Below are 12,597 nucleotides of genomic sequence, written 5' to 3'. Positions count from 1 at the left end.
TTAAAGAAAATATTAAGAAATATAGAGACGAAGATTAAGGTAAAATGTAAATTTAAAAGTTAGAAGCCCTTATAATTAAGGTAGGTATAAGGGTATAAGGTGTAGGTTGTGCATATAGAGGTGTTTAAAGAAGTCTTTTTCACTTTTTGGAGAAGAATACATGAATGAAGTAAGGCATATGTGCCCTACTCAGATTTCGATAACGACAAATAAGGGTGACCCAATTCTGCCAGAAAACTACTCCTGCATCCATTCTATATTCTCTCTATGCAAAATTCCACTAATAATTGACTTCTAACAAAATAATTAAGATGCCTTATGACCATTTTAAATAATATTCTTTCTCTTATTTATTCCTAATTATTACCATTCACTAATAATATATATCTTCATCCAATAATCGTAATCTCACTCTAAAGGATAATCAAATTCGTAAACTCAATCAATGATAAAAAAAAATCAATAAATTAGAAATGCGTTCAAATATTTAATCTTCTTATCAATCATTAAAATTACTATTTATTTATTTATTTATTTGGAGGTGTTAATCCATTTTTCGCATTTATAAAAAACTTTTTTTTCATATATATGGATTTTAAAATTAGTTCAGGAATTGGTTATTTGAAAGAGTAGATCACCTTCCATTAATGAAAATGAATTTATAACCACTCGTTAATTTCTATTTTGAAACAGAGCAAACAATTGAATGGGTGATTTGGGGTCATCACCATGTAAGAAATCTCATTGAATCAGTATTATTCCTTTATTACCCTCATTCTCTCTACCTCTCGGTTAAGCACGAAGCACAGTCCCCACAAACAACCGGCTCGTGACTATCTCGACCTATTTGTTCTAGTAAAGTTTGAGTTGATCCTATAAAACAAGTTCAACTGAATATTATCATTATAAATATAATTTAAAAATAAATTAAATAGGTCAAAGAAAATTTTATCATCAGAAATGTGTATAAATAGATATCTAATGGAAAGATATAAAATATCTGTGGAAGTACCTACTTTTATTTTGTATTACGAAAAGACTAAGAAGATTTTCAACAAAGATAGAAAAGACCTAGAAAATCTCCAACTAAAAATAAAAAAATAAAAAAGACTTTTGGACGATGGAGATATCTTTAATTATAATTACGATCAATTACATTCAAATCAATAAGCGTTCATATAATATAATATTCAAGACATATAAATCAGACAATATCTGTCCATTTAATATTATATTTAGACACGTAAATTAGACCATAAATCAGTTATAAGTTTATAGGGTTTTCTTAATGATAACCATTCAATGATTTTTTTAATGGTCTGAGTCCAACCAGACCTATAAATAGTTGATGACTCTCTCACGGTGAGAGGAGACACAAAACTCTATTTTATACTCTTACTCTTAGCTCTTTATTAAAAATTTATCATTATCTTTATGTTCTTACTGACTTAAGCATTGGAGAGTTTTTGCTGATAAACTTTCCTCTCTCATCAAAAACCAACTGAAAACTTGTTTTCTGAGAAATACACCATCCTCGCTAAAGTACCCTCCGAATCTATTTTTATAAGAACAGAGGAAAAGACAAAAAAGAAAAAACATTTTCAACCAAGACAAAAATAAATAAATAAAGAGAGAATGAAGCCGAAAGTAGAAGGAAACATAGAAAATTGATTGATAATGGAACTTATTCGTGCTTATAAAAACGAGTTTTATCTAATAAATAATAAGGTAGCAAAATGTGGATGTTGGTGGGCTGAAGTGGGAATTTACGTTTTATTTATAGGGTGAGTAATTAAATAGAAAAGGTGTGACGGTTGAGAAGGGGACTCCAGATCTCACACATCAAAGGTTCAGAATTGTGACCAGGAAAAAAGAGAAATCTATTTCATTGCTTATGTCATCATTTAGCAATGGCACCACCAAATCACCCAATTCCAACATTATTATGCTTAATACCAGGCTAATTACATATCAATTAGGAATCCAGATTTTAGTTACATTTAGATTAATACCAGAAATAGGTTTATTAGTTAGGACCTTTTATTTTTATTTTTCAGAATTACTAATATTTTTTTAAAATTAAATATGGCTACCGTGTGATGTCTCTATATACTAGATGTTGATGTACTAGATTTTTTTAACAATGCACCATTTCCTTTCTACGTAGAGAATGAATATTATTAACACTAGCGCGCGGTGTTTATGATTTTTTTTATTCAACTTTTATGATGATAGAAATTTAATATACATAAAGAATTAATTTTGGATGAGTTGAAAATGAAAAATAAAAAGTAACATGTAAAATATCATTTTCGGTTTGAGTCTCTCTTTTTCTTTAAGTCTTTTTTTCTATTGATAGTTTGAGATCAATAATGTAATGATGTTCAAGTTAATATTATGATTGACTTGATGGTAGATAAAAAAAATAATAGTTTTACTAAAGAATATAGTTGCCTTGAAATAAGAAATTAAAAAAAGAGTAGATGATGATTTTATTCTTTATCTAAAAAAAATTAAGTAAAAAATAAATATATGATTAATTTAATTTAGAAAAATATAATGTTTTTATATCTGTCTCTAGAATCAATAAAATATCAAAACAGTTTTTAAAATAGTTAATAATAAATTTAAGTCTTCCTCAATTTAGTATGAGATTAGAAATTTGTGAATTTTATAGAATAAGTACAAAATAACACAATAACAAGTAATATGATAGATTGAATAAGTTTATTAAGATAAAATTTAATATTATATTAAAAAAGTTTAGATTTATTTATGAACTAAATTTACTTATAAAATAATATTTACATTATTTTTATACATATTTATTGACAATACCATATTTTCACCATCAATCTTCCATTCTATATTAATTTTGCATAATCAATTTTGCACATTTCACACGTTGAATGTATGATTATGTGAATTAAAGACTAATTTATAATTTAAAGTATTTAATAACTAAAATCTTAATAGTTAATATCACATTCCGAGAAATTTATTAAAAAAATTAATTTTATAAACCAAAATAATTACTTACTATTTGATTAAATTATATATCATTTTATAAAATAAAAAAACTATCGGTATCTAAAGTAGTTTTATTATTAATAAAAATTTATAAAATGGTTTTTAAATTGGTATCTAACCATTAGTTACAAGGCTTTAGCTACTTACTAATTTATATTATAAATTAGTCCCAATTAGTATTTTAAAGATTAATTTAGAATCTAAAATATTAGTTGCTAAAAATTAGATAGCTAATTTAAAATCATTTTATAAATTTTTATTAATTAAAAACTCACTTTATATAAGAATAATTGTTTAGTCTCTAAATTAGTATCTAATTTAGTTAAAATAGTGACTAATTATTTTTTGTCTCTAAATTTGATTACTATTTAATTATTTTCTTGTAATAACATTTTATAAATTAGTTTATAAATTTTTATTAATAATAGAAACTACTTTAAATATTAATAATATTTTAATTTATAAAATAATATTTAATTTAGTTAATATAGTAATAATATTTTAATTTATAAAATATTACTTATAAAACTAAACTCAAATTCACTTGAATCAACTGTGTTTCTTTGTGACTCAATTAAAAATCAGTTTGTTTGGTATTTCTTTAAATAATTATTATAATTCATAATCAGGTTTAGGATTTAAAGTTGATTTTACATTATATTCGTTTAAAAGCATGGCATTATACAAATGCAAAGGGTTTAACTTGGTGTGATATTTTGGGATTGGAGATAATGAAAAATAAAAGATAATTACTTTAACAATATGATTCTCACATATTGTTTATACGCGACAACACAATCTCAATCATACTATAAATCATATTATGAGCAAAGTAATGTAAAATTATTTTATGTATTTAACTTCAAATCAGACGATTTCAACAAAGTTTTTTTTATTAGTAATAAATAATAAAGAAATATAAATCACTTTAGAGATGATTCAATCTTTATATAGAACATACAACTTTTAACCTTTTTCTCTCAGACACGTCCCGCCTAAGTCTAAAGATACTACTTCTTAATTAAATTCGGAAAAAATCATCTACGACACTCATCTTTATTTCCAAAAATATATCATAACATCATTTTCATAAAAACCAAATGACAAATACACAGATAAAAGAAAGAGAAAAACACAAGAAGCAGAAAGAGAAAAACACAAGAAACTGTAGTGGTATTCCATAAGACTAATTATTCTCTAAGCACTTCTATAACTACATCTTCATGTTCTAGAAGAATTTGACCTGCAAAACCAGAGAAGCATGACACGAAGTCACATTTCCACTAAGAAAGTTATGAGAAATCGTAATTCAGAGCCCTTTGCATATGCATATGATCGAAGCTTCTTGGGACCAAAAGATACACATTTTTGTTTTCCTTAGAAAAGTGTCCAAAAGCAATGGAAAGTTAAAAAAAATCTGTGGTTTGGAATTGATAGCTCCTACACAAACTTTTGAGTAGGCTCAAACGTGGCCAATGCCGACATCTAAAAAGCTGATTGTGTTCATGAATATGAATTGTGGTTTCTGGATTACTCACGTGTTACAAAATCACTGGTTATCATAAATACTATTAACATAAACAATGCTTATTATATAACTAATTAATACTTATTATATAAAGGAGGTTGCTGCGTGCAATTAGGAACACCCACGTAGCTTTTCTTCAGATTTAGTATTCAAATTCGCACCTCCAGCATAAAAAAAAACTAATTAAATGAATAATGAGGTCAAGTTTAATATTGTTTAAATTATTTATTAAAAAAAATCAGTGACTCTAACATGTTTTGTCACTGAAGTGAATTTATTTATTTATTTTCGGGATGGAAATAGATAAAGTTTTGGCTGGTTGAAAACATGACACCTAACTGAATTAAATTATATGGATATTTTTTGGAAGTTGGAAGTATGAATTGATTTTACTTTTTTTTTAATGTAAGTTGGAAAAATGTGATGAAATTGAACGGATACCGTACCTAAGGATAGAGACCTAAACCAACTATTTTTTTTAAAAATAAGAATTAAAAATTGTGACGATAAAAGCTCAAATTAGCGAAAATTATAATCATTGAAATATTTTAGACCAATGTATTTTAAAGAACTTTATCACCGAAAGTAAAATATTCAATGCATTAAATTTTTGAAAATTTTATGAATTTGAAATTTTATCTAACTAAAATTAGAAGAAACTAAGTAATAAAAAGGTATTCATGATAGTTGGTTTATAGTTAATACTATCATATTTAAGCTTGCGTTTAAAAAATAATAGAAATACATATATTAAATGTTTTATGGTTTTAATCATAATTTTCCTATTAAATTACTGTACTAAAAATTAACATTAAGAAATTTATGTATTTACTTAAAATAAGAAAATAATTAGTTCTAGAATATCTTGACCTCTGCATTTGAATCTATTTAGCCTAGTGTATATCCGTAAGAAAAAAAAGTAATGGAACAGATCGTAAAAAGAATTTATCTAAACTCTAATGTTAAATATAGGAACAAGAAAACAAGTATAGAAAATAGGAAGGTAATTTTTTTATTTGATTTAAATTTTACCATCATTTAATTTTATACTTTAATATTTTATGATATGTTTCAATAAAATAAACATAAATTTTGTTTAGAGATCACAAATGTCCACATTATATGACATTACACTACAAAGTGAAAGATAGAGATTATTGTCAAGAAAATAAAGTGTTTTGAAACAAAGGTTTTATGGTGTTTTACGATAATTTAAGGTTTAACAGATTGTTTGTTAGTAAATATGATGTCAAAAATCTTTATATACATGTAAATAAAATAAAATAAAATAAACAGTATTTTTTTCTAAATTTTAGAAGGGTGTAAAAGAAACCTTAGACTTGGACATTAAATAAATCTTTCTAACTTAACATTAACTACAAGGTTATCAATTTTATTTATCATTTACCATTTTCCATAAAATGTAAATATTTATCTTTAATAAGTTTATACTTTAAATAACTCTTCGACAAAATATTTTTCTATTTTTATTTTTTAAAAGAACTTTCAATATTTTTTAATAAAGTGATGGAAGAGAGACAAGTCAAAACATCATGATTACCAAAAATAATTTATATTACTACGTAAAATTTAGATAAATAACTAATTTCAATTTAAAAATTATTTATTAACAATAGAAATGAATTTAAATATTAATAATTTTTATTTTTTAAAATAATATTTAATTTTTTTAATATAATAATTAATTTTTTATTTATTTTTAAAATTAGTTAAAATAATTTTTATTTAATAATTTTTTTATAATTAGTCTCTTGAGTCACGTTAACAAAAGCACACAAATCAAAAGTTTCTAAAAGTTATCTTTCCCGCCACAGACCACACAACCTTCATCTACTTTCTAGAATAGATACAAATCAACGAAAAGCAATAGAGAATGGTAAGAGCTAGAACATTCCAATTTGGACATTAAATTAATAATATAATTATGTTCTTTTATCTTTTAATATTTTTCAACATGTTATCATAACCTTGCCTCTTCAACATAACATATAATCAAGAGTTCCATGTGTTAAATAGTAATAAGTATTCACTCCCTTTCAATTACTTATATCAACATTATAAATTATGATAAAATGTAAAATATATAGATTGTTGTAGTAAAAAAAAATTAAAGGATCAAATTAAAAAATTAAACATATTTTAGAAACTTAAACTAAAATAACCACAAATAAATATTTTATTTAAAATTTCAAAAAAAATATTTATGTGGAAGTAGTTTATGACTTTTTCCAGAAAATACTTCAATCTAGAATTTTTTTTATCGATACTTAGTTAACTTTTGCATGATATTGATTGTTATTGTATGATGTGGTGTATGTTTCTAAAATATTTTAAATTTAAGAGAATAAGGGGTTTATTTACATAATTATTTTAAGAAATATTTTTATGAGATAAAAAATTATTGAGTTAATTTATAAACTAAACATAATTATATACATGTTAAATTATAATTTTGAAACTATGAATTTTTTTTTTTCAAATTAACATATATTTTATTTTCTAAAAAGTAATAAAGAGAAAATTTATATAAAAACCCAAACATCAAAAGTATATATATATATATATATATATATATATATATATATATATATATATGACTTAAATTTATTAGGGAGTTTGAGAATGAAATATGTTCTATAGACTGAATATTTGAGTTGTGAACTTTAAAAGCAATACTTAGATATGTGCATATTAGTGTTCATTGTAAAGTAGTGTATGATAGTGTAGTTAAACTTTTTTTTCTCCATATCTATATGTTTCTCTGTCACACAATTCAAATGCAAATCTTTATTTTAAAAGTTGTGGTTTGTTCCCCTTAAATTCAATTATCAAACTTATTTAAGAATCGGTATAACAAATCTAACTCTATTTTTCTACCCTAATTTGATCAGACATAGACTTTATAACCTATTTGGGATTACACAAATTTTTTTAATTATCCTTTCACACCATTAACATAGAACATTATTATATGCATAAGTAAAATAATTTTTTAAATAAAAAAAAATGTTTCAAATGATTTGTGAAAATATTTTAGATATGAAAAACTTGTAATGTTTCAAAAGAGAAAACAGATCACGAGTCTTCAAATCTGGTGGTTATGCACTATATTCTTCAAATTTAAGCTTTAATCTAAATTTCTTCATAAATCTATTGTCAAATGAAAAGGAGTTTTGAAATCGAAATCTAAACTTTGAGAGTTCTCAAAGTCACTCAAAATCCATCTGAAATCGTTACTGTGATTTGAAAATATATTATCTAAATTCCCCATATATTTCTGAAGTTGCAACATAAATCTCTAATCTGTTTTTCAAAATCTACACCAAAATCTCCTTTTAATTTTTGAAAACGAAATCCCTATGAAATTCAGGAATGCAGTCACGATTTCTTCATTCGTAATTTCTTCCACTCCATTCGCAACCTTAGTTTTTGCAACTACCATCTCATTGTTGGAAGATGAAAGATGTGATGAAATAGAAAATTTCTTTAAGATTTATTAAAATGAAAATATACAATAAGGTTTATAGGGAATCGAAATGTTCACATGCGATGCATTCACACAGTACCAGGACTACTAAGGGACAATATAACAAATATTTATCCCAATTAATTAATATAATTTCTTAAGTTTTTTTGCACTTCATGTAATCCTCAATTTTATTCAAACAATAGATTTGATATTTTTGATAAATTTTGTTAAATTTGAGATGTGCTACATTTAAGCTTAGATGAATATTGTTTAGTTTTTAATGACCCGTGGCCATTAGGCAGGTGGTGGAGAGGGCGGAGGAGGAGAGCTGACAGGTGGTGGAGACTGAGCAGGAGGAGGTGAAAATTGAAGAGGCAGCAAAGAGGAGTGGTGGGAGTGAGAGGCGTAAGAGAGATGGTTGGGAAGGTGGATGGAGCCTATATAATTACTACAATTAATTAAAAAAATAAATCAACAATAATTAAATAACTATTGATCCTGTTGCCAACTCAAGCGTGGAGGAATGGATGCTCTTAGGACCTTCTCCGGGAACTTCAAACGCAACCTGCAAAACACACAGACGGCACCTCTAGCGGCCGTTTGCACTCCGACGCTCAAGTTAGGTTACAAAACCACCAACAAAAAATATCACTGAATCTCTCTCTGTGTCTGTGCCTAACAGAATTCTGTTAGGCTATCCTCTGCGTGTGTCAGAATTCTGTTACGCTATTGTGCGAAAACGTACCACAACCATGATATTGACACGTGGAGGCATGCAACTCACATCTAACCGTTCACGTGCCACCACCTGAAGGGCTCTAGCGCATCTCTTTGTGCGCCCAAGTTATTCCCTTGCGGAGTAACTTAGCGCGTTTCTTCCATCTAGGTGAATCGCACACTCCCAGGAGAACGCCAGATGTGGCTGGACTAGGCACACTCACCAAGCATTGCTCTCTACCTAAACGATTTCCCCTTCACGATGTCATGCACGTAATGGGTTAAGAGAGTCACCAATCACTGACCGGTTTACTAACTCCCTCAGGCCACTCTCGTGCACGATTCTACCGGCAAGCAGCTCCTCTTTCTTTGACATATGATCATGCGAGGTCCATGCGTAACGCTCTCGCAGGGAATCTCAGTCCCAGTTTAACTGCGTGTAACACGAAACCCCGATGACCATGCACCCGATGACTGATCGGTGCTCTATTGCTTCTCACGTTCTCTCCCCAGGTGTTTGTCTTGGAACTGATCTGTCGGTGGCCACTCGGTTACTGACCACCGATCACCGTTCGGGGCGATCTCCTCCCTGATTTCTCTGCCACCTGATCTACGTGTCACCCTGCGAGTGGTCCACGTGATTATCTACTGCTGACGTCATCGACTACCGATGACCAACCGGATCAACTATATTTAATAATAAATGAGAATTATATAACTTTAAACTATCTCAAATAAATAAACAAAGAAGTTCCTATAAATAAAATTTCCACCAAATTTTCTCGATTAAAAAAAACAGATAACACTCTAAACAAAAAAATATCAGCACCTCAATTAAATAAAAAAACCCAATTTAGTGCGGCCAATAACAAAAAAAAACCCTAATTTCCTAAATCACACTACAGAACAACGTAACCCTAATTCCAAGCACCGCCCATCTCTAACGTTATATGTGAACGGCACCACCGTCCACCGCAACCCGCGACCACCGCACGGCGCACGAACCACCACCACCGCGCGACCTCCTATGCACAATCGCTACCACCGCGCGACCTGCTCCGCTCGAATGCCACCACCGCCGCACTCGTTCAGAGAAGACGCACGACCTCCGCACTCTAGAGAAGACGCAACAACGCCAAAACGAAACGCGAATCCCTAAACTGGTCAGTTTATTTCATTTAGTTTTCCCCATTCAGAACGAGTTTACTACCGAGTTAACTCGGTAAGGTGTGTGGAAACGTGAACTCGGACGAGTCAACGAGTTGACTCGCGAGTTTGACAACCGTGATCATGGCCTTTAAATGCAAAATGAAATGGAAATTTGTTAGTTGTTTGCTTTTTCTTGCTTTCCGTGTCTTTTGAACATGTGTTATGCGTATTGGGTTTTGTATATGAATATTTTCGAGGGCACAAGCAACTTGCTTTCGCTATAACTAGGTGCTTCTTTGTCTGTGATTTTTGTTTAATTATGATTTAGATATTATTTTAACGATGTTTCCAACAATCCTATCCTATGAACTGATCAATTGGTTAATATTTTAAATTACAGCTTTTGAACTATGGAAGACAAGACATGGGGATGTTCTTCAAGTGAAGATAGTGATGATGAGGTCTATTTGCAAAATGCAAGTGATGAAGAGGAGCTTGACTTTTCATCTGGTTCTATACCCAAGTTGCAGTTCAGGTCAAGCATCTTTACATTGTAAATTAGTACGTACTAGTAAAGATATTTCTGTTTCCCCTGCTTAAGTATGCTTTTCAAAGTGAAGACTTTTCTATTTCATTTACCAGGAACGTGAAATCCAAAAGCTGTTGGAATGAAGAAATGGGAATGGGAGAAGTCATTGAGAAAAATGGCAAAATGTGGATAACAACTGGAATTGTTCGTAGTGGCAAGATTTATTCTTCAATTGAGGAGACTTTGTAGGTGATATGCCATCTTTTTTTTTTTATCCTTTTTCGACATTCAGAAGTAGGGAAGAGTCACATAATTCTTAAAGCCGTAGCTTTCTGTGAATAATAAACTATGTAACTAGGCAGTACACTTGTTTGGATGAGAAAAAAAGTATATACTGATGTTTTGTAAGCTGTTTTGAAAACTCTTGCTTATGTAAAGGCTGATATGGCAGGTATCTTATGGAACTTGGAGCCTTACACCAGTTAGAAAATAGTGGTAGAAGCATATCTCTCACAGAAATGTATGAAAAGGTTGTTGCCGGGACGAGTGGATGTTGTTGGGAGCTGTTTGAGGTTTACAGGCACCTCAAGTCTCTTGGTTACATAATTGGGCGGCATGGTGTTCTTTGGAGTTTGAAAAGTATTAGATGTTCCCATAGACCTGCTGCTCTTGAAATCACAGAAGAAAGCAAAGAACTAGTAGACATGGGTGCTGTGCAAAGATTATTTTCTGAGTTGCGAATTAATGAGTTGAGGCCAGATTTTGATGTTTATCTTCCGAATAGCCGGTTTAGAAAGTCTTCCCCTGGTGATCCCAGTTTTTTACTGTACTTATCTAGGTAATAACCATGTCTCATTGCATCAGTATGATTACTTTAGATTCATAAATTTAATGGTAAGTGATCTTTATATTGTTATTAAATGGACTAATTGAGAACGTGACTAAGGAATTCAAGCATATTATGACCTAATTTTTTGCATTCATTCCATGGTATCAAAAGAATTAATACTGGCACAAACATGCTGTGCTTCATTTTGTGGCATGTGTGTGTGTGGTAGGGTTTGGGATTTTTAAGGTGCAGGTGGGAAGTAATGTGGCCATGTTATTTCTCACAGTAAACACTAGGAATTGATAAAGACATTGTCACCGTCTGTTGTCTTATAGGATTTAAAGGTGACTGACAGTAGAAAAATCCAATTTAATATTGAAAGATATTTGTTCTGTTAAATACTCTTCAATACATCCATGAGAAGTTGATACCCATCTGAAACTTGGATCAATAGTTCTAATTCCTGGAAAACAAGTGGAGCAAGTAACTGTTGTGGGTATTTACCAATTATGGTTATTTATTTTAGAAAAGGAACTGAAAATGATAGATACTTGATAATTTGTCCCTTATTAATTAATAGCTAAGCAAATTTGTCCTTGGTTCTGATTTCTTTCTTTTCCTTTTTTATTACCTGTTGATGGAAATCTATTTAATCATGTATGTATCTTCTGTTAGGGGTTATCCACCATCTAGAACAGAGATCGAAGCCCTTGAGAAACAATGTGGTGGCATTCCTTTGAAGATCTGCCTCGTCACAGAGGGAAGGGTCAGTTTTTTTTCCTTTAACAAGGTAGAACTTCCTGTTCTACCCTGAACTTCTGATACCAAACGGGTGTAACAAGAGAATGGGTTTGTTGTAAAGTTGTAGCTTATAGGATCTAATGATGTCCCAGAAAGCTGTAGAATGGGCTTAGCGAACACAACTAATGCCTGACTCTAGTCAAACTGATCATCATTAGGACCTGATCATCATTACGACCTGGGAGCGTGCTATTGTTGATCATAGCAAGAATTTGAAGACAAGAGGACCTCTGATTAGAGTATCATACTGTATAACATCATTCAAGTGATTGTTTATTATATTTCTATTTTAATTTTAAATGTTTCATTTTAATTTTATTGATTTTTAGCTGATAAAAATAATAATATATTTATTTTTGAAAATTTTATATTGTTGAAAATTATTATTTGACATAGAATGTTCTCACTTGCAATTTCAGTTACGAATATAATTAGCATAAAATGTAAACTTTCTACATAGAAGGAAGTGTGATGTTGAAAAGGTTTACTTTCAACTTCACCACTTTTAACATTCATTGTGAGAT

At 29.3% G+C, this 12,597-nt stretch overlaps 1 protein-coding gene across 3 annotated transcripts; it reads left to right on the top strand.

Moving 5' to 3' along the window:
• Positions 1-9,629: 9,629 nt before the first annotated feature.
• LOC137828799 (uncharacterized) lies at positions 9,630-12,391 on the top strand. 3 transcript variants are annotated; one of them, XR_011083975.1, is made up of 5 exons: positions 9,630-9,928; positions 10,315-10,449; positions 10,557-10,692; positions 10,895-11,281; positions 11,948-12,391. XR_011083975.1 is itself a non-coding variant. In XM_068635505.1 (5 exons), exons 2-5 carry the CDS (start codon positions 10,325-10,327, stop codon positions 12,084-12,086), a joined length of 732 nt encoding a protein of 243 aa, XP_068491606.1. In that variant the 5' UTR covers positions 9,630-9,928; positions 10,315-10,324; the 3' UTR covers positions 12,087-12,391. The 3 variants fall into 3 exon arrangements, 2 of the variants coding, with proteins under 2 accessions (XP_068491606.1, XP_068491605.1); XM_068635505.1 differs by having other exon boundaries at positions 10,557-10,688; positions 10,895-11,230; XM_068635504.1 differs by having other exon boundaries at positions 10,557-10,688.
• The last annotated feature ends 206 nt before the right edge of the window (positions 12,392-12,597 follow it).

This window comes from Phaseolus vulgaris, chromosome 7, assembly GCF_000499845.2.
Source record: "Phaseolus vulgaris cultivar G19833 chromosome 7, P. vulgaris v2.0, whole genome shotgun sequence".
Taxonomy (NCBI): Eukaryota; Viridiplantae; Streptophyta; class Magnoliopsida; order Fabales; family Fabaceae; genus Phaseolus; species Phaseolus vulgaris.
The sequence above is the reverse complement of the archived record's forward strand: the minus strand, read 5'-3'. Positions and strand labels throughout refer to the sequence as shown.